At 42.9% G+C, this 25,953-nt stretch overlaps 1 protein-coding gene and 1 long non-coding RNA gene across 6 annotated transcripts in view; one reads left to right on the top strand and one right to left on the bottom strand.

Annotated features, from left to right (window-relative positions):
• Positions 1-1,677: 1,677 nt before the first annotated feature.
• The window catches only part of MCC (MCC regulator of WNT signaling pathway), a 206,151-nt gene continuing 181,875 nt past the window's right edge, over positions 1,678-25,953 (bottom strand). For all 5 annotated transcript variants that reach the window (XM_082191553.1, XM_082191554.1, XM_082191555.1 and 2 more), the window contains 8 exons: positions 23,033-23,173; positions 21,751-21,851; positions 18,908-19,091; positions 12,180-12,414; positions 11,667-11,873; positions 11,253-11,350; positions 3,752-3,874; positions 1,678-2,720 (listed from right to left, as the gene is read on the bottom strand). In XM_082191553.1, the coding sequence (XP_082047679.1) occupies positions 2,540-2,720; positions 3,752-3,874; positions 11,253-11,350; positions 11,667-11,873; positions 12,180-12,414; positions 18,908-19,091; positions 21,751-21,851; positions 23,033-23,173 (1,270 nt within the window). In that variant the 3' untranslated portion in view covers positions 1,678-2,539. The remainder of the gene's footprint in view (positions 2,721-3,751; positions 3,875-11,252; positions 11,351-11,666; positions 11,874-12,179; positions 12,415-18,907; positions 19,092-21,750; positions 21,852-23,032; positions 23,174-25,953) is intronic.
• Positions 12,421-17,137, top strand: LOC309514499. Its single transcript, XR_014212006.1, has 2 exons — positions 12,421-16,019; positions 16,129-17,137. It is a non-coding gene; the product is annotated as an uncharacterized lncRNA (long non-coding RNA).

Raw genomic sequence — 25,953 nt, forward strand, 5'->3', positions numbered from 1 at the left:
TCCTTGAAAAATCCATCAGGATTGATAGCAAAGCAGTGCCTCTAATATAATATAAAACAAACATCATTCAGGACCGCAGAGGAATGTATACATTCTATAAATACCTGGTAAAGGTGCAGGTGGGAAGCACTACATGTATCTTCCAGGAGGCATTCAGGTCAGCTGAGCTGACCCCCCCCCCCCATGAACCGCATAGCTTCTTTAATCAGAAAGGCTGGTTCTGTAAGATGCTTGAGCACTGAACATAACAAAACTGGTTAGTGGGAGAGTTTAAAAAAGGTGCCCCATACTGTGTAGATGGTGGACAGAAAAAGTTTTGGGCTTCTTTGCAGATGATCTAAAGAAATACTTATTTCTTGATAGTCTGAAGACCTGAACTGAAATCCACCAAGATTCTATTGCTCCTGCACCATCAACTCATTTAACAGAGCTTATTCACAGAAGCTGTGGCCTGCATCTTATTCAAGACAATACAGGTCACAGCTACCAACTAGCCTTGAAGATGTCACTGCTTATCTTTTAAACATGCTAAGGTGAGGAGTTGCTCCTGGGCCAGAAGGTCCAGTTTGGGTAGCAGTGGCCATAGCTGGAAGGTCCTTCCCCCGGAGTTGGACAACCAAGGCCTCCTTGGACTGGAATTAAGTGTTATACCTTGTCCTCTCCAAATCTTAATTTAGGATGGCATTAATTCATTTGGAGAAACATTAACATAGTCTGCTTGGAAACTGAATTTTGCTTAAGAAAGCCAATTAGGATGAAGGGCAAAAGATGACCAAAATTGTCCGCCTGCTATACAGCTTGCCAAATGGATAGATGTGCTATATCGGAAAACAGCAACGCAGCAGAAAGACAGAGAACAAATCAGGTATAAATGAGAGTTAAACATGCATTACTTAACATTAATTTTCACATATTTGCCCTCTTCCTGAATGCTAAACCTTAAAAATACGGACAGACAAAATACCCCGTAGAGCAGAAGTGGCCAAAATTCACCCTCCAGCTGTTTTGGGACTACAATTCTCATCATCCCTGGCCACTGGTCCTGTTAGCTAGGGATGATGGGAGCTGTAGTCCAAAAACAGCTGGAGGGCCAAGTTTGGCCACCACTGCTGTTCACCTCCTTAGTTTGAACAGGTAAAATACCACAACACAGAAGAGAGACTGCAGCAGAAATCCCAAAACCCATCCAGAAAAGCACATATGATCAGCTACAGTGAAATTATGTGGAAGAACCTGGGGCCATTGGCTGCTTAGAGAATCAGTTCAAGGGGGGGGGGGAGTATAAAAGAGCAAGGCACCATAGAGTTGCTTGTGCCACGACTGAGACACTCCTCATTCCCAGAATGTTTGCCTAGACTCCCTCTTCCTGCCACCAATTAGTTATTGCTGCGTTTATGTCTAGAGAAGAACAGAGGCTAGAATATTAAAGATAGCTTTAAAAGTTATACAAAGAACTGACTAAGGCAACCTGCTGCACTCCCACTGATAACGATGGGTTTTACAGGGCCGAACTAGCATCATAACACGTTTGCAAGTGACTTCATCCAGCTTTTCAGGGAGCACCACCCTACATTCATTTGATTAGGCACATTCCTTGCAACCTAAACCACGTTCAGCCTCGGAACTTGATGATTTGATTATTCTGACACTATACAGCGATTGCATCTACTCCCATGGGGGGGGGGGATGTACAATTTTGTACCACCTCTACCTGGATCGGAAAAACAGTTGGATTGCCTGCTTTGATTCTGCTGGTATGTCTAGAAGAGAGGTTGAAACGGCATAGCACCCTCCTGTTAGATGGAGGGTGTCAGGCACTGGTCAGCATATTCAAAGCCCCTTTGAATTGCCTCTTCCTTTTGAAATACTACTCCCCTTTTAAAATCTCACTTGGCAGTACTAGCTGCAACGCATGCAGAGCTGGTTGGCTCCACTCTCCTGGAGAGGAATGAGTCACAATTCCTTAGATGTGTCTTGCAGGGCTATGGTAATGCTTGCTTGGGCTTAATCTGTGGCCAGAGGCCACCTACAAATAAATGTCTGGCTCTTCCCTTAGTTAAGTGTCTGAGCATTTTTCTGGAGAAAAGGAGCTAGAGGGGATGGGATAGAGAATTGCTACCCATTCAAATGAAAGCTGCCTGTCCCATGGCCTTTAAACACCCCCCCAAAAAATTCAGGGGTCTCAAACGAATGTTCTTGATGCATAAGAACAGAAGAGTTCGTGACCATAACAATTTGGAGGAAGAAAAAGGGAAATTTTGTGAATAAAAAAATTACATAGAACCTTGATAAACGGATACATTAACCATCAGGCACTGCCTGATATGCAGAGCCATCCAAAGCCTCACTTAAATTTTTGGCTCCTCCAGATGGCTATATATTGCCAAAGTCATAACTCCTCTTTTTGAGGCACTGACCACCACCTTTCCCAGATCTGCCTGTGTGTTCACCACCTATATGAGTCTTTCCAGGAGACAAATATGCAACGCACATTGATTCTTTTCAAAATTAAAATTAAAATAAAAATCTTCCCCTCTACTTAAAGTGACGTTTCATTGGTATGGGGCCTCGAGTTCTCCTCTTCTAGCAAGGCAATTCTTTGTTTGAGCATTCTCACTTGGGTCTCGTGCCTTTCAACCATCGCCATCATTTGGGATTCCAGTTTCTTCAGCTTGTTTTGATGCTTCTTCTTTGCTTTCTCATAGGCAGCCACAAGGTTACTGTTTTAAAAGAAGCATCAACAGGTCATTCTGGGGTATTTCATGTGAGAATCTCAAATCCGCATCTTAGATACAGATATCTTATTTTCTGGATAGCATCTTCCCCACTACCAACCCCAGTTGCCCATGCAACTTTTATTAAGTGGGCAGACGATTTTACAGTTTTCATTGCTTCTGGGGGCATAGATGCAAAGCTGTAGTCTGCTTAAGAGTACAGTTAGTTGCTTTATTTGCATACTGCTTTTCTGTTAACTTTCACTCAAGGTGGTTCACAATAAACACAAGTTTCAAACATTAATAATAATAATATAACAATAATAATTTATTATTTATACCCCGCCCGTCTGGCTGGGTTTCCCCAGCCACTCTGGGCGGCTTCCAACTGAATATTAAAAACAATACAGTGTCCGACATTATAAACTTCCCTAACAGGGCCGCCTTCAGCTGTCTTTTAAAAGTAAAATAGTTGTTTATTGCCTTGACATCTGCTGGGAGGGCGTTCCACAGGGCAGGCACCACTACCGAGAAGGCTCTCTGCCTGGTTCCCTGTAACCTCACTTCTCACAGCGAGGGAACTGCCAGAAGGCTCTTGGCGCTGGATCTCAGTGTTCAGGCTAGATGATGGGAGAGACGCTCCTTCAGATATACTGGACTGAGGCCGTTTAGGGTTTTAAAGGTCAGCACCAACACTTTGAATTGTGCTCGGAAACGTACTGGGAGCCAATGAAGATCTTTCAGAACCGGTGTTAAATTGTTTCGGCGGCCACTCCCAGTCACCAGTCTAGCTGCCGCATTCTGGATTAATTGCAGTTTCCGAGTCACCTTCAAAGGTAGCCCCATGTAGAGCACATTGCAGTAGTCCAAGCGGGAGATAACTAGAGCATGCACCACTCTGGCGCCTAAATAGTTCCAGTTCAGTGTCACACATAATTTAGTTGAGATTCCTGCCTGGACCAGGGGTCCCTTCTAACTACAATTCTATGATTCTAGTGTGCACTGCCATTTGGCCAGGGGTGGGCAAGATCCTTTACCTGTTTGCTCTTTTCAAGTCATTGACGAACTCTGCAGACTGCTGGTGCCGGATTTCGCTGCTCTTTGTCAGTCTTTCTAAGGCACTCACCAACTCCTGCACTCTGCCTTTCAGCTTCTTTTCTCTGAAAAGCACAAAGCGCAATTATTTATCACTACACATTGATGCATGAAGGACGAGTAGACCCAGCGTAGTGTAGTGGTTGAAACTGGAGGATTAGGACCAGGAAGGGTCCAAATACAGACTCTCAACCTATAGCCTTCATTGGGGTGGTTGTGAAGATAAAATGGGGTGGGGTGGGGAGATTGTGTATGGCACCTTGGGTTTTATAAATGAATAAATAGTTCAAAATCACTGGTAGGGAATGGATATACACAACTGGAAGTTGCAGCTGCTGTTGTGTAACTCTTGGAGTCCAGGAAGCCACAAGAGCACTTACTTCCCACACTTGGGTTAACCCTCTTCCCCAAGGATTGATGTTGTGTAAAGGAGCCACCACACAGTTTTCTCCTGTGTGATCCAAGTCTTTGCACATTAGCCCTACAATACGAGAAGCTGCAGTAGCTGGGTCTAAAGTGAAGCATTCATAAGGTCTCTCCTAGATCTCTTTAACAAGAGCCATCCCCAAGGTAAAAGCATCTCAGATGTGATCAGTACAATCAAGTCTATTTTTTTGTTCTGCACAGACAAAGGGCACTTAAGAGAGTTATTTCTCATCGTTCTAGCTTTAACTTGTGTTTTCATTGCACAATTAAGCTTGTGAAAGGTTGAAATTGGCATTCAGAATGAGGGCTCTCATATGGTTTCTCTAAGATAAGGCAACCACTTAAAGTTCTGATTTTTGCAGAGGAGGAGATGGTTCTAAGCCTGGGAGCTACGAAAGGTATTCTCTTTCCCCTTGACAAGTGAGATCAGTGATGTGGAATGGCTTCCAGGAACTCAGCAACACTGCAGAAAGTCTCTGAGAGACTGGTGCCACTTTGAAGGAGATGAGAAATGAAGTTTGTGCAAGCACAATCAACATGGCTTACTGCAACCTATAAAACAAGCCAGTGGGGAGAGTTTAATTAGCGCATAGTCCTAGACTGGCCTGTAGGTGGCACTGTCCCACTATGTCAGGAAGTGTGACCAAACATGCTTTTTAAAGTTGAGAGTTCAGCAAAAAAAATTATTTTTTTTGAAAAAAAGATGTGCTGGAAATGCACTTAAAATAGTCATCACTAGTCAACTTGCTAAACATATAGCTAGGGGAGTGGGCCTCAATTGGCGAGATAATAATAGTAAGAGACAAAGAGGCAGCTTTGTGTCATACGTGAAAAATATCTAAACAATTGTCCTAACAACCTGGGAGAAATTTCAGTTTCTTAAAACTGCGCATGGCAATCAAAACACATTTGGATGAATATTTGTGCCTCCTTAAGAGAGAAACTTTCTTTATGAGGAATAGCTAACCTGTTGATGAACTACAATACCAAATGGCCTTGCTGGCTGAGGTTGCTAAGAGTTTGAGTCCAACAATATTACCAGTTAGTGAGCTATAAGATCTAATACCCTCAGGACCTGGGGTCCACTGATCTTCAAGTTCCTTTCTATAGAACAGAAGCTAGAAGATATACATGAAGCTGCAAAAAGTGCAGTAGTCCCAAGATTTGCTGCTTTCTGAGTCCTATTCAAATTTATTTTCATAATAATAGCTTTTTACCCAAACACATGGATTCAACAACACGTATTTTATAAAATACTCTTTCCAGATCCAGAGAACAGCTGGTTTTTATATTTTCAAAAATCAGCCACTGGGAATCATCTTAGAACATCTTAGATATAACCTGGAAAATGCATAGCACCGAGGAGAGTTGCATAACATATGAAATTTGATACCTCTTCCCCCACTCTTAAGAATGCTACCTTTGCCGTCTTTATGCTTTTAAGACCAAGCTGGCTTTTTTTACTTTCCCATCCCAGCTTTGCATAACGCTCCGCCTAAAGAAGTGTCCTGGAGAACTTCAAAGATTGCTTGATATTTTGTCTCTCTTTTTTTGTCGGCTTAATAAAGATACTGACCTACTATGGATTTGGGGAACTATTTTTCCAGTAAACCACAAACCTGGATTAAAGGCAAATTGCTGCCTGCTTTGGAAAAAAATTACTCACTCTGTAGCTCCCTATTGCAACAACCAAATTTCATTTCCTGAGTGATGGACCTATCATTCCTTTCTGTGTAGTGACACGCAACATGGAACAATAAGGCATTGTTCAACTATAATAATGCTGTTGAACAGACAAACCTGTGTTGTACTGCGTGAGTCAGGACTACTGAGCTCAGCATCTTGCTCTGACTGGCAGTGGCTCTCCAGAGTTCAGACAAGAGCCTTTCCGACCTGGAGATGCCAGTGTCTGAACCTGGGCCCGGCTACATGCGAATAACATGTCCCACCTACAGTTTCTCCCCTAAGCACTGCTTCATCCTCCTGGCTGGCAATATAAACCAAACACAAAGATGCATCAGTTACCGTCAACTCCACAAAACGTTTTCATACTAATGCTGATACTTACAGAACAACCGTCATCAATAAAGGGAATACACTTTTGTTAATGGTAGATTCATGTAACTAAGTGCTTTGCATTTCTGTCTTCCTAAATAAAACTTAAATCACACTGTACAGCTAAGACATTAGCGAGAGTGTATTTCACCATCAGGACATGGTTTGGCCATCAAAGTAGGGTGTCAAATAATATATTTCTCTCCCCAGCCCCAAACATCCATTGCACAAGTATTCTCATGATAGCCGAAAGAAATCTGCAAAATTCTGTGAAGTATACCCGCTTTTCTGGAAGGTGTTTCTCAAACATTCTTCCCCCTTCCCTACAAATTCAGTAATACACACATATATTTTTCAACGCCAGATAACAAGGGTAAATTCAATCATTTGCTGAAATGTGAATCATAGAATCATAGAGCTGGAAGAGACCACAAGGGCCATCGAGTCCAACCCCCTGCCAAGCAGGAAACACCATCAGAGCACTCCTGACATATGGTTGTCAAGCCTCTGCTTAAAGACATCCAAAGAAGGAGACTCCACCACACTCCTTGGCAGCAAATTCCACCGTCGAGCAGCTCTTACTGTCAGGAGGTTCTTCCTAATGTTTAGGTGGAATCTTCTTTCTCAAATATTGTCCTGGTTTAGAGTCTGTGCTATTTTGCAGTTATGCAAAAATACGGTGGCCTTTTATTAGCAATATGGGCATTTTCAAAGAAAGGTATGACACATCTCAACTCTCAGTAGGTTAGGGACTCCCTTTGACTAAGGAAAGGTTGAGGAAAGATGGGATTAATGAAAAGGCAGGAATCCCTGTACCCGGCCACGTCATTATCAGAAGTGCTCTATAGCCTCTGTTACAATCTGTCTCAGGATTTGGCACTGAACTGTAGCAGAGCCCCCACTGTTTAATGTACATGGTAATTAGGTCATGGTAAGAGCGAAGTGTGGAATAAATGCTGGCAAGAAGCTGTGAGCACAATGCTTTGGGAGGAGCAATGGGTTTGCTTTAATACACAATCTGAGTTGGCATCTGTGTGTAACTACTGCAGTCTAATTTTTGCTATCACTTTTTAATTGGGTATTGTATGCCTGCAGTACAGTACTGTATTTCATTTTGGTTTTGCTTCTTCAAGCACTTCTGGTATCCAAGAGAGGACCAAGCTCATCAAAATCAATTGTCTTCCTGAAAAGCGACTAAACAGGTCCTGATCCCCGCAAAATGCGTATGTTTTTAAAAGAGGCACATAAAAGATTTTTGTTCTGCAGCCCATTATTAGAATGGCTGTGTCTTATAACAGAGGAGCTTCACCAGCCTAGACCAGTTTTTGCCAGCATCACTAAGGGCACTAGAGCGAAACAGCAAACACCCACCCAATAAAGGTCATTCTGCTGAGAAGGAAAAGGACCAGACAACCACTATTAAACTGAAAATAATTTATTATAGCAAGCCACTGTGGTGCAGCAGACAGCTGCTTTTTATTATTGGCTACTTTTGTACCCCAGACTTCTCAGAGGAATTTTAGCCTGATAAGGTAGAGCTGATTTGTGTGAGAGCTATGCAAGGTTACTGAGAGTGGATGTATCTTTGACATCCAGGCCTGACGCGCCACACTGCTAATTTACAGCTCACTGGTTTACCCTAAATGAGCCACAATCATCAGTAGTTTTGCAGTTGGCAAAATGAAGATAACAATCTACTCCACAATGGCTGTTGTAAGTAGGAATAAGAGAGGCATGTGTAGTTTTGGGGCAGGATATAATGGAAGGTCGGTGGTTCGAATCCCCACGACGGGGTGAGCTCCCGTTGCTCGGTCCCTGCTCCTGCCAACCTAGCAGTTCGAAAGCACGCCAGTGCAAGTAGATAAATAGGTACCGCTCCGGCGGGAAGGTAAACGGCGCTTCTGTGCGCTGCTCTGGTTCGCCAGAAGCGGCTTAGTCATGCTGGCCACCGTATGCTGTATGCCGGCTCCCTTGGCCAGTAAAGCGAGATGAGCGTCACAACCCCAGAGTCGGCCACGACAGGACCTAATGGTCTGGGGTCCCTTTACCTTTATAATGCCATCAATGAAAAGCAGTAGCAGTAAAATCTCAAGAGTCAGAATTTAACCTTTTAAATGTAGGGATTTCTAAGTTATTGGCAACAGTACTGCTTCCAATTCTGTTGAATGTCCAGTATAGAAGGCGTATTTCCTCCATGACTTATTGGTCTTGCTGCTGAGGTGGTCACGAGTCTGTGCTAGCCAAGCAGCATGGATGTTTTTGTGACCTAAGATACTATTCCACAGGGAGTTAAGCTGAAATCATTGCATTTCATGCAATTGTTCACATCACTCACCCTTAAGTGGACTGGCTTTTGGTCAATAATTATCTGCTCCAGATTTGAACTGGGGAAGTAAATCTGAATACCTTTGTATTGTCCTTGCTAAACTCAGTAATCATGTATGATGCATTTTGTTCAAAAAAATAAAATTTCTGTCTCTTATCTCTCTCAAAAAAATCCTGTGTCGCAGATGGAGAGGGGAGACATTTACTCCCATTTACTCCTATCTGTTTCAAAGGATTGGCAGAGTTTTTGAATCTCTCCCTTCTTCTCATCCATTTTTCATAGAATCCTAGAAATCCGAGTCAACCCACCCTCACAAAAACGCCTCTGTTAGGTCATCTCATCCTCTGCTTTGCCAGTGCATGATTGTTCCCTACAGGACATTTCTCTCATTTCCTTTTCCCTGGGGAGTAACTGCTGTAAGTGCTCGTGACCTGTTGGTGAATTTATTAAGGATGAAGCCCAACAGGCAAAATGGGGGAGTCTGCGAAGCAAATGATCACTGTCTACATGCAGCAAGGAAAACGCACTGTAAGCATTGCAAGAAGGAACGGTGCTGAACTTATTCTAGAGTTTAAGGCTGCAGTCCTGTCCCCACTTCCCTGGAAATAAGCTGCACTAACCTCAAAGGGACGAGTGTCTGAATAGACATTTAAGGCTCCAACAAACAGTAGTTTTTCCTACATAGACAATTATCTAGGAAAGCAATCTTACACCACATGTTTTGAAATACACAGAATTATCAAAGAAAGCCTTTATTTCTACCGCAAGAAACCACCATACAATGATATTCACTAATTTCACTACATTTCAGAAAAGTGTTGTCTGTAGTGCTAGGGAAACACTAGGGAGTGCAACTCCTGAACTTTTCTTTTAAAGAGCAGAAGCGATGACATAATCTGCTAGAGTGCCGGGGCAACTGATGGATCCTGCTTGCTCTGACAAGTTAACAAAGTGATAATCAAGGCTTTCCATGACTCATGTAACACCTCACCGTAGACCAGGGGTGGGTTTTCTGGTCAGTGGGTCAGATCATAAATCTTCCCAGCCCCTAGCAGAGAGTGATGTCAGGTGATGCTGCACTTTGAAGGCCCAGTTGTCGGAACTTCATAGCAAAGTGCAGGGCTGTTTGAAAGCCCTTTGCAAGCAGCTCTGCACTACTCCTGAAACCCCAGGAAAGTGGGTTTAAAGAGGAGCACTGGGCAGTTTACAAAGGGCTGGGTTTTTTTGCTGTTTTGCCTACTGCACTGATTAGACTAAATCTCCATTGATGAAAAAATCACTTTCTTTTATATATAAAAAAGTACATAAGATGGGTACTGATCCTATAATTGTGATGATCTTTGATATATTTAGGCTGCAAACCTATGGACGTTTACCTGAAAGACAGTGGAGCTTATTTCTGAGTAAACATGCATTGGGTTATGCCGCAAATCCCATACTTGTGACAGTAAAAGGTTGCCCTAAGCATGCAAGAGATGAAGTCCAGTCATGGGGCCTTTTGTTAATTTTGACCAGCTTGAGGGAACATCATTAGCAAATGCAGGAGCAACAGAACTGATGGGCTTGTACCATAGTTCCATTTGCCAATAGATACACTGCATGCTTATTAAGATGGTCTAGCATCAGGGCTGAAGAACATGCTTTGAACCCTCTTTTTGCATTATGCCTTTCTTCACTCAGTGTTTAACAAGTCTAACCCTTAACACTTCGCACCAATTTAGCTGGGAAGGAAGTTAGGCTTACAGGGTCTGTAATTTCCTGGATCCATTAAAAAAAACACCAACTGGTGTCAGGTCAGATAATAGTTCAGGTCAGTTATTCCAGTGATACATTATGGAATTTACTTAATAGCCCAGCAATTTGAAACCTCTGGCATGAATACTTTCAAGCCTGGGCGAATTGTTTCTTTTAAATTTGTCAATCAGTTCTACAACTTCATCTTTTATTTGATATTGTTTATCAGATGCACTGCCAGCAAATGGTAGCAGCGCTGCCTCTAGGCCTGCCTTCCTGCTTCCAATGTTTTCTAAACAAAACGTTCAGCTATTTGCTTTTTGAATTTTCTAAAAGGTAGTATTATTCGTGGTTTAAGAAATAGCTCAATCAGTACAGAAGAGCAGATGAGTAGATGCTTTTCCATTCTTATTCAACCAATGAACATAATAACTAGAAGGGGTGGTACCTGAACTGGGATGGCTGTTTGGGGCAATCCTACACATTTACTGAACGAGTTGGGGACCTTTGTCCAGCTACTACTCTGTTGATCTAGTCCTTGTCTTCAGTTATTTTTTGTGCTACTATTAATGCAGAACCAGGAAGTCTAATTGTCACAGAGATGACATTGAAATGCTATTCCCAGATTTGCAATGTGTCTCCCTTGGGGTCTTTCATTAACTCAGTCAGCTATTCTTGTGCCTCAGGGTTTTCATGTGTGATGTGGGAATTAGTGACAATAATTAAGCCCTCTATCTTTAGAGGCTTGAAGAAACCTGGAGGGACCATGTTGATGAGCGTTGAAGAAAAGTAAAGGAGGAAAGGTATTCTTAGAAAACCGCAGAGGGGCAAGGAAGTGCGATCGCTTGGTATCTGAATGATTTAAAGCCCCAAACGAACGATATCATGAAAATTTTGCTTACCGCCTAAGTGCATTTGCCAGTTCTGTAGTCAGTTCACTTTCACTGTAGGGTTTCAACTCAGCTAGCGTTAAAGATGCCGTGGTGCCATCTGTGCATTCCTGAAAAATAAAGCATAGCAAGTGGAGGTTGTAAAAACCCAGAGACATGTTTACCAATAATTTGCAACACTTCCTTGCTGGATATTCCCTATTTGCTTCCAAGCACATCCTACATCTTTTCATGTTGCTTCCATTCATATAGCACTCTCACTCCTTGACTGATACCCCCTACACCTGATTATGCTTCCCATAGACACACCTGACTCTCCTCCTCCTCTCCGGCCCTGTGAGTGATCCCTGATATTCACAGGAACACTGCCGAAGGGTATCGAGGTTCTAATTAGTTCTCACCTGAAGACCCACGACAGCACCTCACCTTACTTGACTTGTCTTTGCTGCTGCTACTAGCTGAGCTTAGGGACCTCATCCTCTGCTCCTTTTGTTCTTCCACTTCCGATTTCAGGTGCTCGATGTGGACCAGGTATGCCTGTTCTTGAGCTTCCCGGCTGCTCAGCTTCAGCTCCAGAGCCTTCTTCTCTTTTTCTAGCAGGTACAGCTGCGCCTTCAGCTCTGCCATTTCCTCCTGGTGGGGAAGCACAGAAGATCATGGTAGACTGCAGTTTCACACAGTTCTGCGCAACCAGGGTGCAACATTCAGAGTGGCTGATAATGCCGGCTCCTTAATATTTGGCTATAAAGGGCAATGGATTCCATACTTTGTGCCCTCAGGCCTCTTCCTTCTAAGGCACTGGGTCTCCTAGGCCAGGGTTTTTAGGGGGTGTTGTATGCTGGGATTTAATGCTTTTCAGGTAACGAGAGATGCTACAGCTACATTTTTAAAACCGGAAACCCCGAAACAGCTCCGTTCATAAGTCCCTAAATGAAGTACCTTCATTGCCATGAGTTCTTGCATGAGTACAGCATTTTCTAGATCCAGCCTTTGGCTGTCTCCGCGAGGCTTGACATCATAGCTGAGGGGATCGATATGGATGCTCTCCAACTCCAACATGGTCAGCTTGACAGCTGCCCTGTCGTTCTTCAGCTGCTGAATGTAGTCCTTCAGCCTCTGCTCATCCTCCTTTGTGAACTCTGTATCGCAGCTACTTGCTGTCGAACTAGTAGTGCTTGGAAAAGGGGAGGAAGTATTTAGGAAACAGTAAGTCCCAATAGCGCTCAGTATCTCATTTGGTGTGAAAAGTAAAGAACAAAATGCAAATACGTGCACATTATTTCTTAAACACAGAGGCAGACATGTAGAAAAGTAAAGGTGCTTTGTTTATTAGTTAGGAAAAAGTTAAAGACCTGTTGACCTAATCAGGTGTTGTGAAAGATGTCTTTCTGCCCAAGGCCCCAGAGGGATTTTGCCAATCCAGAAAGACATTGCTGGGCTAGAGGGACCTGTTATAACTAAGTTCCCTATGTCACCTATATCCTTATTGCAAAAGGGAGGGGACCAACTGTCTTCTGCCTCACACTCCTAAGTTTTAAACCCAGGTATGGTATACACGTTCAGCATAAAATGTATTAAAGGTAAAGGGACCCCTGACCATTAGGTCTAGTCGTGGCCGACTGGGGTTGCGGCGCTCATCTCGCTTTACTGGCCGAGGGAGCCGGCATACAGCTTCCGGGTCATGTGGCCAGTATGACTAAGCCGCTTCTGGCGAACCAGAGCAGCGCACGGAAACCCCATTTACCTTCCCGCCGGATCGGTACCTATTTAGCTACTTGCCCTTGGACGTGCTTTCGAACTGCTAGGTTGGCAGGAGCAGGAACCAAGCAACGGGAGCTCACCCCGTCGCGGGGATTTGAACCGCCGACCTTCTGATTGGCAAGTCCTAGGCTCTGTGGTTTAACCCACAGCGCCACCCACGTCCCTCATAAAATGTATTAAAATGGTTCAATTTCAAACTAAAGATGAGGAACCACATGTGTATACATGTATACATGTGTACTGCTGTCACAACACACCTCGGAAACTAGCTGCTCTGGAAGCTGGCTAGGTTAGAACATCTCTCCCAGATGTGCCAGTTTTCTATCTGAAGGGATTTTTAAAAAAACAAACAGCCAATCTGGTGCCACTGCAAAAGGGCCTATCTCACCTGTATCCTGAATTGCCACAGCCAACTCTACTATCTCAGGATTGTATCAGCTGTGGAGAGAGGCCCCTGGCACTCCTCATCAGGGTTCAAGCCATGGGTCACCAGTGCTTGCTCCTAAAGCCAGTTTCTGATACTGTGGCATATAGTGAAACAAGTGACTTTGACGACAAAAATGCCTCTGTGAACATAGACTATGTTCCTGTTCTACCAAGCCTCACTTCCTACACATCTTGTGTTGGGGCAGGGCTTCCAGGATATGGTTTGATCACAGGCTTAGAAACCAAGCCTTGTGCTCTTTAGGCCCACCACAACCTTGGCAGCTTCTAAGCCGCGCATTCCCCAACCTGCTGGGCCTCTGGATGTTGTTGGACTACAACTCCCATCAGCCCTAGCGAGCATGGCCATTTTACAAGGCAATGGAAAAATATATAATATTTTTAATGCAATATTCCTTTTTGTAGGGTACCATTTCAAATTAGGAAGGAAAAAAGAGGAGAGAGAAACGAGGCAATTTGACCCCAGTTTGTACATTAGCAGCTTTAAAAATAAATAAATGTTAAGATACACATTGTGTAGTTTCTAAACAAGTCTAGGAGCAGACCTCATTAAAGTCTTTCCACCACTCCAGTCTTCCAAAGAAAAAAAAAGATTTGCAGAGGTTAATTGCAATGCTACTACCCATTCCTTAACATTCCACTCCTCGGCATAATTACAACAACACTAAAACAGGATAGAAACAAGCCTGCTTTTCTTACAGTCTCACACAGAGACAAAGCTGCCTGCTGTCTCCTGAGGACCTGTAATCAGCTGCTGGGTGAGGGTTAAGTCATCCATTAGCTGTGCCTGTCTGGAATGCTGGATGATCTCAGTTATCAGCAGGGGAATAAATCACTTTCTGCACTGGGTTGCAATATTTTTCCATCTTTCTTGACAAAGGAAGGGAAACACAGAGACACACACACACACACAGCATGGTTTCTATAGCCATGCTGAACATGGCTTGCTCTTGAGGCAAAGGATGAAGGCAAGGTTCATGAAAAGGGATGGCTTAAAGCTCAAAGCTATCTTTCACTTCTGAGAAGTAAGTTAGATGAAACGGCCTGTTGACATTGTAGAGGAGCTTTCCCCAACCCTTGTGACTTGTGACTACAACTCCCATCAGCCCCAGCCGGCACGATCTTGTCGAGGCTTCCAAGCAGACTGCTGTTCAGGAGCAACACACAGAATTGGCTGGGATCCAAAGGTTTCCCTGAGCTACTCCTTTCCACAAAGTGTCGCATTACACAGGCTTTTAAATTGCAGCTTCTTGCTGATTCCAACTGGTCTCTTCCCTCTCCTAGGGATAACAGGTAACAGGCAAAGCAGCAGCAAGCAAACAATTTTACTTGTTGTGTTTCCCTTAAATTCCGGGAGGAATTCAACACTGCTGATACAGATTTGTTTAGCAGTGTGGTAGTTTTGCTAGTACAAAAATGGCTTCTGAAAAAAGAAGGCAAAGGAAGCCAGCATAGTTCTTACGGCTGTGCAACAGATTGCTGAAGTCCCAGTACTTCCTGTTCCACAAGCTGCCGCAACCTTTATTTTCATCCTCATACTACTGCAACAGCTCTCAAGTTGGCGGGCAGAGAACTCTGAAAACTGGGCCTCCCTCTGCAGTAAAATCATGGCCGTGCTGTCTTGCTTGCCGTAAATAAAACATATGGGCTTGAGGAAAATATGAATTAATTTGGGCTCACCATCAGAGAGCGAGAGATGGGGGCAGGGGAAAAAAGAAATACACACCAAAGCTTCTGAAAAACTTTCTATGGGCTCACTAGGCAACACAACACAAGTTAAATCTTCACACAGACACAATTGTGAAGACCTAATTGCAGGGTGTGTGGAGAAAAGTATCATCTGCCCTTAGTGGTACAGTGGTGCACTGTCCCTCAAACACACTTCAGAGGACCTCCCTGGCCTCAGAAGTTTTGAAAAAGTAGTCCCCAGTCACTAATATCTTTTTTTGGAGAAAGGCACACAAAAGGGAAGTGGTGGTTCAACTAGAAGTATACTTGAGGGAATTATTTTGGCACATTTCAGTCTGACTTCAGGCCTGGGTGTGGCACTGGAACTGTGATGGCCTTTGTCAGAAGTGGAACAGGAGGAGTGTGGCCCGGTTGATTCTCATTGACCTCTCAGTAGAGATCAATACCGCTGACCACAGTATCGGTGCAGTTCTGGGCTGGGCGTGAGAGTCACAGGAAATCCAGTCCTATCTCCAGGGTGTCATTTCTAGAGAGTAGTATTGGGAAACTTATTGCTCAACCTTATGAAAGTCAATTTTGGTGTCCACCATGTTCAGTCTTGTTCCATGTGTTGTTGACATATGAAGTCACTGGGAAATGTCCTCAGGGGATTTGGAATGAGGTGCCACCAGTCTTCTGATGACACCCAGCTCTAACATTTTGTTCCTTTTGAATCGGGAGAGGCAGCTCAGGTACTGTACCGTTGCCTGGAAGTAGTAAAGAGCTGGACTGGAGCTGAATCCTGACAATATGAAGGTTCTGGGCTTTTGAGTCAGTGAAGCAGGGACACTCCCTTCAGGAGAGGGTTGCACTCCCCAAGAGGAACAGCTCTTGAATCCAGCACAGGTACTCAAGGCCAGATTTGGTCTTGGTGGTTAGGAGTGTCTATTTCCAGCTATGGTCCCTTCCAGACAGAAAGACTGGCCACAGTAACCCATGTCCTGGTAATTTCCAGACAGGACTACTGTACTATACTCTATGTGGGGCTGCCTTTGAAGATGGTTTGGAAACGGCAACTGGGTGGAAACCAGCAGCTACCGGGCATCACTGGCTAGGTTCACATTACATCAGTCCTACAAGATCTGCACTGGCTGCCACTTCAAGAGGCTTATGTTGACTTACGCATCCCTCAGCAGGTGAGGCCATACCTTTAAACTTTTTCTGATGCAAAACTGGGACGCATGTCTCCCGGGACATGCTTGCAGGTGAGTCGTGTGACCTGCGCCTCGCTCTTGACCCCCAAAAGGGGGCCTTTTCTTTAGTGACCTCCAGGCTATGGAATGCCCTTCCCCTCTGAGGTGCACCTTTCATGCTTTTCTTTGGAGGGCTAAGACACACCTTTCTACCCAAGCCTTTGGAGGAAGGATGAAGTAATGTGAAGGGTAACGGTGATTTTATATACCGCTTACATGTTTTATGCTGTGTATTTATGCTGTGTATATCCTTTTATGTACCCTAAGACCATGTGGTGAAGGGCAGATTATAAATGCAACAAACAGACTTCTCTATTCATAGTTTTTGTGAGTTTTCCTGTTTAACCAGGCATTCAATGGCTGAAATATGCTATTTATTCCTGGCAATCTTGGAATCACTGCCTGAGAAAATGTGATTGTTTTTCATGATATTGTTATTCATTTGCTTGTGCCCTCAGCTCCTTTAGAAGGAAGGAATATAAAGAGATGATGATGATGATAATAATGATGATGATGATGATGATGATAATAATAATAATAATAATAATAATAATAATAATAATAATAATAATAATAAATGTACTACTACTACTACTACTACTAATAATAATAATACATTGTTGTATCCAACTAAATGAGATGTCTTGTAGTGGAAAATGCCTTTGTATTGACCTCAACTATGTTCCATCTGACATGCTCTTACAACACTCATGTAAGAACTGTAAAAACTGAACAGTGTGATACACTGTGGTATAAAGGATTTATTGGCTATCACGCAAGTGCTTTCCATCTATTATTCACAATACATAAATACAGCAGGTTTAATATATCATAGAACTCTGTCTAGGTGGTACAAATTCTACATTTTATATTAGCTGAGGAAAGGTTCAGATTTCTGTCCTACTTTTGACCCCATTGATTGCCCAACTGACTGGTTCAAATAATTAAGGGATCTTCTTAATGCAGCAGATATTTTGATGATAACAATTGTCCCTTCTAGGCTTTCTCCATTAGAACAATTATGATTTCTTAATATGCCACAGATTTTCTTCTTCTGTTTTCACAAATAAATTGGCAGCCTTGCTGGGATGCTGCCAGCCCAACAAATTGAAATGCTAGCTATAATTTTTATTCACTAACAACAGCCTCTGTACTGCTTCTTCTCCCCCCCTCCCGCCCCCATTTTGTTGCAGTTGCTCCCTTTTACAGTCTTTTAACCCCTTGTCACCAGTGGCTGCCTGTGCATTTGTTCCCAGTAATGTGTTCTGCAATGTGACATTCAGCGACTTATTCCTGATGCTGAAGTTAAGTCTGGGTCAACACTCCCATTACAAACTCCCATTTTGAAGAGCTTCAAACTGCAGGGGAAATTATTCACTTTGACATGAAAAGTCCTTGCCAAGGAGAAAGCCTCCCCCTCACCACCACCACCACCCTCAAAGTTTACAAGAGGAGTTTCAACCGACATTTTGAGTTATTTTATCTGCATACAGTTTGGCAGACAGATTCAAATGGCTTAAATTGTTTCGCCTGGTTGTGAGTATTTTTGGTCACGGGGTAGTTATCCTTTGGCCCTACAGCACATAATGAAGCGGTGTAGCAAAAGCAGGTATGAGTCTTGTCTGTTCCTGGATGGAGAAACATATTGAGATCCACCAAAGAAAGGCTGAATACAAATGAAACACGCAAATAAAAGCATCATTAACTTTCTATCATGTATGGACACTGGCTTTTTTGGACTTTTTAAAGACCAAAGGCCACAATGCAATAAAAAAAAATACTTGTGTAAGTCCAAGCAAGTATATACCATTAAGTCACACAGTGAGAGTTCTGCCATTCACTTTTAGAGACAAAATTCAACACTGACAAGCATATTTTGATTGAAAATGAAGAAAGATTGAATAAGTGGCTCTAAAGGCAAATTCAGTATTTGGAATTTCTTATTCTATTCTAAACTCCAAGTAGTTCACATACTGAACTGATGTTTCCTGCAGTTGCAGTCATGGAAGTTGCTGAGTGTTGCTTTTTAAAACAATAAATGCTGATAGAAAAACACTTTTTTAAAAAACCACTCTTTTCTTCTACTATGAAATGAATATATTTATGAAACGAGAACACAACTTGCGGCCACTTCAAAAGTTTGAGGCAAAAACCTACGAAGTCTTTAGATTGGAAACCTTTGCGGCCTTCACAGAATACAGGTACCTGCTTTAGGTTTCAATGAGAAGAGGGAATTGAGGGACAAAGAAAGGGCAGGGAAATCACTGAAGTAAAACAAATGGTATGAGTTTGCTCTTTATGAAAGAGATCAGAATCACCCACACGCAACAAATCTACACAAACTTCTTTTTTGCACAGAGCCTGTCGAAAATCTTGAGAGAGTTCATTCACCGAGGCACTGAAGTGATTTGTAACGAACACCAGTATAACCCAGCATGCTGATTTGAGGATAGATAGATAAGATAAATGAAACACAACATAATCTACTTCATTCTGAACGCTAAGGCCTGGGGATTAACAGACCCAATGAGCTATGCTTACCTGGTGTGGCTATTGGATGACAGGCTCTCCCAGGGTTGCACGCTGCAGCCGGTGACTGCAAACGCTCCACCGCAGCTACCGTCCAATTTCATCAGCAGGGCTTTGGCTGCGTTCTCAGCTGTCTTCCTGCAGTCATGAGCTCTTTTAAGCATCTGAGTGATGTTTTCATCACCTGTTTGGTCCCCTGTTTGCCAAGCAAATGATCAGAGCTATGCAGGTAATAAGCATTAATATGAGTAGATGGGCTCCTAAGATGACATCTTGCGCTTCCAACTAGGAAGTTAAATGTCTGATTAAATACACCAGGATTATAGTGGACCCACAGGCCACAATCCAAATGCAGAGCATGGTTTCTGACTCTCCTCTTCAGAAAGCAGACTCGGAGGCTGCTTGACAACTCTCAAAGCTGAGGGAAATGAAGCAGGTGAGGTCTGAGTTTTGGAAATCTACACAGGACTGCATTTACGTGCCTAAGGATCGCCACTGCCATAGATGAGATCTCTTAGCAGATGCTCTCTTTTGTTATATCGTTCTCCCCTTGTATCACTTGAAGCAAAGCAACGCCAGTTGGTTCTTCCAAACTTATCCACCCATACAACCGTTTCGGCGACTGAAAATCACCACCCCTTTTTTGCACCTCAGCTGGGAACCACTGTGTTTAATCATTTTTGTTTGTGTTTTATTCTCTGCATTTGTTTTGTTTGTGTGTGGAATGTTCAATGGAGTCGTTGCTGGCGCATTTTAAAATTAAAATAAACACTTTTTGTTGTTGTAATGAAGTACCTAAGCAGGACTTATGGAATAATGGAATAATGACAGTCTCTATTTCAAAGTGTGAGAAAAATACGTATTAGCATATTTCATCACCTTTATAAATGTGAATTACATCTCTCCTATGTTACCAGGATACAGGGAAAACAAATAGCCATTATGCATTTCCATGTGATCCACATATGCATACTGCTAATACAAGAGGCATAAACACACACTGCCTCCTGCAAACTCATCTCTACAAGCTCACACAATTACTTGCTATGCCTTTTCCTGGGTGGCATCTCTTTAATTTTAGATGATTGTGAAAAGCTTCTTGTTCAGTCATGTCCTTCCAGTGAATTACTTATAAAACCCATGTTAGTTTTTATTTAGGCTGATGACTGACATTTTATTGCTGCTTGTGTCTTTTATCATTTAAATTATTTTTAAATAGCTCTTTAAAATTTGCATTGAAATTTCTATCTGCGCTTAATTTTGGACTCTAATAATAGAAACACAGCATTAAAATTCCACAGATAAATGTGTTGCCTCATAAAGAAAAAAACAAAACAAAACATGCCCAATCCACAGGACTCAAAACAAAACGCCACCACATCTGTGGATCATTGACTCTAGTTTGCTGAAACTCATCCATCTTGTAACACTGAAGCCAGCTGGCCATTTTGTCCTTAGGAGTTTTCACATTATATTTCAATGGCTCTTGAGAAGCTGGTGATATAAATTAGATTTTAAAACAAGCAGTTTCCATGTCACAGTAGAGCATGGGAAACAATTTTTCCTGGGCCCAAAGGTTTCCCCCATGTCCTACAACTCTGTATTATAAACCTTGAATTGCCATTTTGGTGAGTTGAAAATGTGTGAAATCACACATTTTTCTCAACTTCTCTACAATAACAAATAATTGCAATCTTGATGTAATTTTCCTAAATGAACTAGGGATGTGTCTAGAAAGTGGCTCACTCACTATTAGACCATGCTGTCCCTAAAGTACTGGTTGTGGTTCGTGGCACTAAAACCTGACCCAAAATGCTGAGGTATAGACAGGGTGAAAATTCACAGCAAAAGAATAATGGCAGGTCTAGGGTGAGCTCTTTTGAGATATCTTCATCATCATCTTATTTGTATGCTACCTTTCCACAAAATGGGTCCCAAAGTGCCTCACAACATATCAAATAAATAACACTGGTCAACAACGAATTTGTTGTCTGCGTTTTGTTGTCTGTGGTGAAGCAACATGCAATTTACGTGTATATCCTTCATCAATGCCCACCATTCAGTTTACAGTAATCGATGTTTCTATCAGGTAATCAATATATGTTGTTGGAAAAACATTTTTTTCTCTTAAAAACATATTTAAGATGATATGTGTTGACAAAAATCAGCTGATAATGCCACAAAAATGTAATCGATTTTGTCACAAGATCTGATTTTTTTCAAATCAACACAGCACAAAAACCTGACCTGATGGAGAGAAACGGATACCATTTCCTGATTCAGCAGTGCAAAAATACCCTAAAGCAGTTGTAGAAATTTAGACAACATTCAAAAAGTAAAAAATTGTTGCCCAGTGGAACAATTGATAAAACAGGAGAAACTATTATATCTTGGCTGTGAGTCCTGGGAAGTGTTAAAAACCAACTTCTTCTCTCATACATGTATCCAGCCATCTAGCCACTAAAAATTATGCAGTTCACTTGAATCATGCATTTACAATATTGGGTTGGAAACATGTGATACAAATTAAATAGCACTTATTCAGGAATTGACTATACAAAGTATGTGGCCTCCTTCGTTCAGCCTTTGATGTTCCCTTTTGGTGGGTTTGGAACCAAGAGCTTCAATCACTAACTTTCCTCAATTTCCTATACTAGACACTATGGCTATTCTCATTTGATTACAGTTTAGGTTGGGTTAAAAATGCGATGGAAAGAAAACATACTTGATTAATTGGGGGGCAGAGGTGGGAGGGGGTTACCTGAACTGTCACAAGATGACTGGGTGTTGCAACCCACCCTTTGAGGGCGAAGTACAGAATGGATTATGGAGAAAGTAACTTATTGAGTTCTTACCAACAGACCCGACACCTGCAGCTCTGAATTGCCCAAGAATGAGGGACTGTTCACTTTCTGCCAATGCCAACAGCAGCTCATAGGCTTCAATGCACTGTTCACTGGAAACAACAAAAACAATTCACTACTTGTAACTTACGAGACAGGAAAAAGGCAATATAGGTGACAGCAGGACAGAAGTGATGTCTGAAATGATGTCATTTCCTCTCTGTCTGTTAGCTGGGAAACTAGAACTTTCTTGCAGCTTAGGCTTGGTGATCCTAGCCAATCCCTACCTTATGATGCTGTAAAGGGCCCTGTGATCTTTGGATGACGTACAGTACAGTGGCACCTCGGGTTACATATGCTTCAGGTTACATACTTAAGTAGTTAATTCGTTCCGGAGGTCGGTACTTAACCTGAAACTGTTCTTAACCTGAAGCACCACTTTAGCTAATGGGGCCTCCTGCTGCCGCCGCGCCGCCAAAGTACAATTTCTGTTCTCATCCTGAAGCAAAGTTCTTAACCTGAAGCACAATTTCTGGGTTAGCGGAGCCTGTAACCTGAAGCGTATGTAACCTGAGGTACCACTGTACTCTTAAGCCAACATTTAGGCACTTTGCTAAGTGCCATGAATGAGAATAACCTGTAAGGCAGTTAATGTACAGATGTGAACTGAATAATTATTAAATACTTGCACATTCCATCTAAACCACTGAGTCTCTTGGGCTCACAGGTCAGAAGGTTGGGCAGTTCGGGTCCGTGCAACAGGGTGAACTCCCGTTGCTCTGTCCCAGCTCCTGCCAACCCAGCAGTTCGAAAGCATACCAGTGGCAGGAAGGTAAACAGCATTTCTGTGTGCTCTGGCTTCTGTCACTGTGTCCCGTTATGCCAGATGCGGTTTAGTCATGCTGGCCACATGATCCAGAAAGCTGTCTGGGGACAAACCCTGGCTCCCTTGGCTTGAGAAGCACCACACCCCATTGTCTCCTTTGACTGGACTTAACAGTCCAGGGGTCCTTTACCCTTTACCTAGTATCAAGCCAAATTGGCAACTCTTCATTTTCTCTGAGGCAGTCCCCAGAGAGCATGAAATGGACACTATCTTCCTACACGCTATCCCTGCCAACTCACACTGAGTGGAGTCCTAACAAGTAATGGTGCAAGGTAAGGAAGTGAGTAGAATTAAGGCGGGGGTGGAACAGTACATTATGTGTACCTTCAAGTCTCTTCCAGGAAACAAGCATTACATGGAAATGTACTGCCTCATTTATTTTGTCTCTTGCGTTCTCTGTGCACGTACCTGTATTGCAAGGCGAGCTTCAGGGCTGTGGAGTTCGACTCATATTTTCCAACCAGCATGCTCATCCTCTCCGCATTACTCTTGCACTCTTCCAGAGTTATTGTCAATAAATCATTCTGAGATTTTAAATGCTCAATGCGGCTGCGGAGAAGAAAACCATCTATAAACTTTCACAGAGCACCTAACTCAGCCCTACCTGCCTTGAACATTCTCCAAATGGCTCCATCTCAAAATGTGAAAAGTAATCTGGCCTTAATCATTTTCATCCATTACTGGAAAAGGCAGGGAAGGAATAAATAATGCAAACTGCATGAACAAGTCTTACGGAGAAAACCCTTTGAAAGCCCAATGAAAATGTGGGTGGCTTTATTATTATTTTTTAAGAAATGATATGGAGCTGCTTATATAGACACATTTCATTGGTGTACATTTTTCCTTACCAATGCCCACCTCACCCTTCTGTTCTCAACCTTGTGGTTTCTTTTGCTTTAAAGGAGTTCTGCAGCTAACTGGCACAGGAAGAACATCACATAAAAAACAAAAACTAGGGTTGCCATAGGTCCAGGCAGAAATCGGCAAAATGTCAAAAACCTCTCTTTTGAGATTTTGCAAAAAAAGCAGCTCAACAACTCTTGTGTCCTTACAGCTTTGTGAGTAGCTCCCTGTACTGCATTGTCACAAACTGCTTTTAAAACTGTTCTGAGTTTTCAGAACCATATTGGAAAAGTTTATACGATGCAAGTTTTCAAGAGCCAAGGAGGCTGCTGCTATAAGAGGTTAAGTCAAAAGCCCTGTTGAGGTCATGGAAGCAGTTATCTGTGCAACTCCCTACATCAGTGATACAATTCACTATATCAGTGGTGGGGAACCTCTGGCCCACGAGCCTCGTTAAAGCCCACCAGGCCTCCCTATTTGGCCTATGAACATATTTTGCCTTATGCTTAGGAATGGGAGTGGAATTCATGGAAGAGTGACTCAAAAGTGGATTCATTTGATTCAATCATTGGGCGATGCCAGAATTTATGGTGTTGTGGTGTAAACCACTGAGCCTAGGGCTTGCCGACTGGAAGGTCGGCAGTTCAAATCCCGGCAATGGGGTGAGCTCCCGCTGTTCGGTCCCAGCTCCTGCCCACCTAGCAGTTCAAAAACACTTCAAGTGCAAGTAGATAAATAGGTACCGCTCTGGTGGGAAGGTAAACAGAGTTTCCGTGTGCTGCTCTGGTTTCGCCAGAAGCGGCTTAGTCATGCTGGCCACATGACCCAGAAAAACTGTCTGTGGACAAACGTCGGCTCCCTTAGCCAGTAAAGCGAGATGAGCACTGCAACCCCAGAGTCGTCTGCGACTGGAGTTAACTGTCAAGGGGTCCTTTACCTTTAAGGAGGACACCCACCTGTCACCATCTTCTGTCTGGTTCTGACGAGCAAATTTGGAATGAAATGTCTCAACAACTTTTGACCCCAAGTGCTCAAAAAAACCTGTCAAAATCTTCAGTCATTTGTGTATCTTAGGTAGGCTGACTAGGTTGGAGTTGGCACACCGACGATAGCCAGGAAACTCCACTATATTTAAATAAAACACTGGTTCACAACATGAACTTCACACCGATCCAAATTGTGAACTTGAATAAACGGAACTATATCATCGACTGAGGCGTGAGGGCAGTTATGCAGTATAAATAGCCTATGGGAAATTTCCAGTTGTTCCTAAACAGGCCCTACAGGTGCACGCTCTCAGGGGAAAATGCCGGAAACTGAGAGGCTTCCCGAACTGAGCTGCCTGCAATGCGATTGCTCAGTTCGCAGAAGCCATGCCTATCTCTCAGTTGGGTTGCAAATGCACCACAACGTCTTCCAAGTGACCTCAGCGAGCATTTCAATTTCAAATATTCTGATATTTTCTACTTTTAGTTAAGTATTTTTATTCATTTACTTGATTTGGGGGCAGGGAGCCACTCCCCTGCCCCCTGGCTACACCCACATTCAAGATCCTGATTAGATCATGGGTCCCCTTTCAGAACTCACATCCCTATGGATCCCTTTATGAGGAGTCGGAGGGCTGCCTCTGCCTGGTATGCTAGCAATGTTTTTTCTTTCCTTTGGGAAAGCTCAGTCATCCAGCTGCCAACAGCTGGGAGAAGTGAGCACCCAGGGTTTACTGCTGCTGTACATTTGGAATAGAGTAGAGCAAATCTCCCTGGGAGCAATGGGAGTCAATGACACTCTGTCAGTTTCAGAGGGAACTGTACAAAAACAGAAAACAACAACACCATCGCTGCTTCGCTTTGAAACAGGTGTGAGGCTTCCTGCCAAAGGTGGGGTTTGCACGCAAAGCCTATCTCCTTTGCCTGTGCTGTTTCAAAGGAGGTGGATGTGGAAATGATACAGTTTGGGTATTACTTCTGAATATTTAGGTACAATACATTGCTTTGACTGTCAACAAGTACAACAATGCCAACAGCACCTACTCATCTCCACTAAAATTATCACACTGATCTATACAAATCAACTTGAAAACTGTATTTTGGGTTCCTCTGGAGGCAGCACCAGCTGTTGCTAAGACCTGCAGAATAATATGCAAATCCTAACAAATCACTTTATGGCCTAATGCTGATGACTAAATTATCTTGTTGAAAGAAAGCTATTAATTCAGATTAAGCCCTCCTTTTCATCACCATATTTTCCCACATTTATATGCAGATGGCATAAGCATAATTCACACAAATCAAAATGATGGGGGTAACAAATCAAGTTAATCAACTGAAAGTAAGAGCTGATTACCATTATATGATTTTCAGATGCTGAATTTCCCCCTGCAAGTCAGCGCGATGCCTACATACATATGCAAAATATTTTCTATGAATATGTAATACACAGAAACTGGCTACTGAAAAGAGTCGTGCTCTGAAAGGCAGGTTCCAAAG

The sequence above is a fragment of the Podarcis vaucheri genome (assembly GCF_965113315.1).
Source record: "Podarcis vaucheri genome assembly, chromosome: 11".
Taxonomy (NCBI): Eukaryota; Metazoa; Chordata; class Lepidosauria; order Squamata; family Lacertidae; genus Podarcis; species Podarcis vaucheri.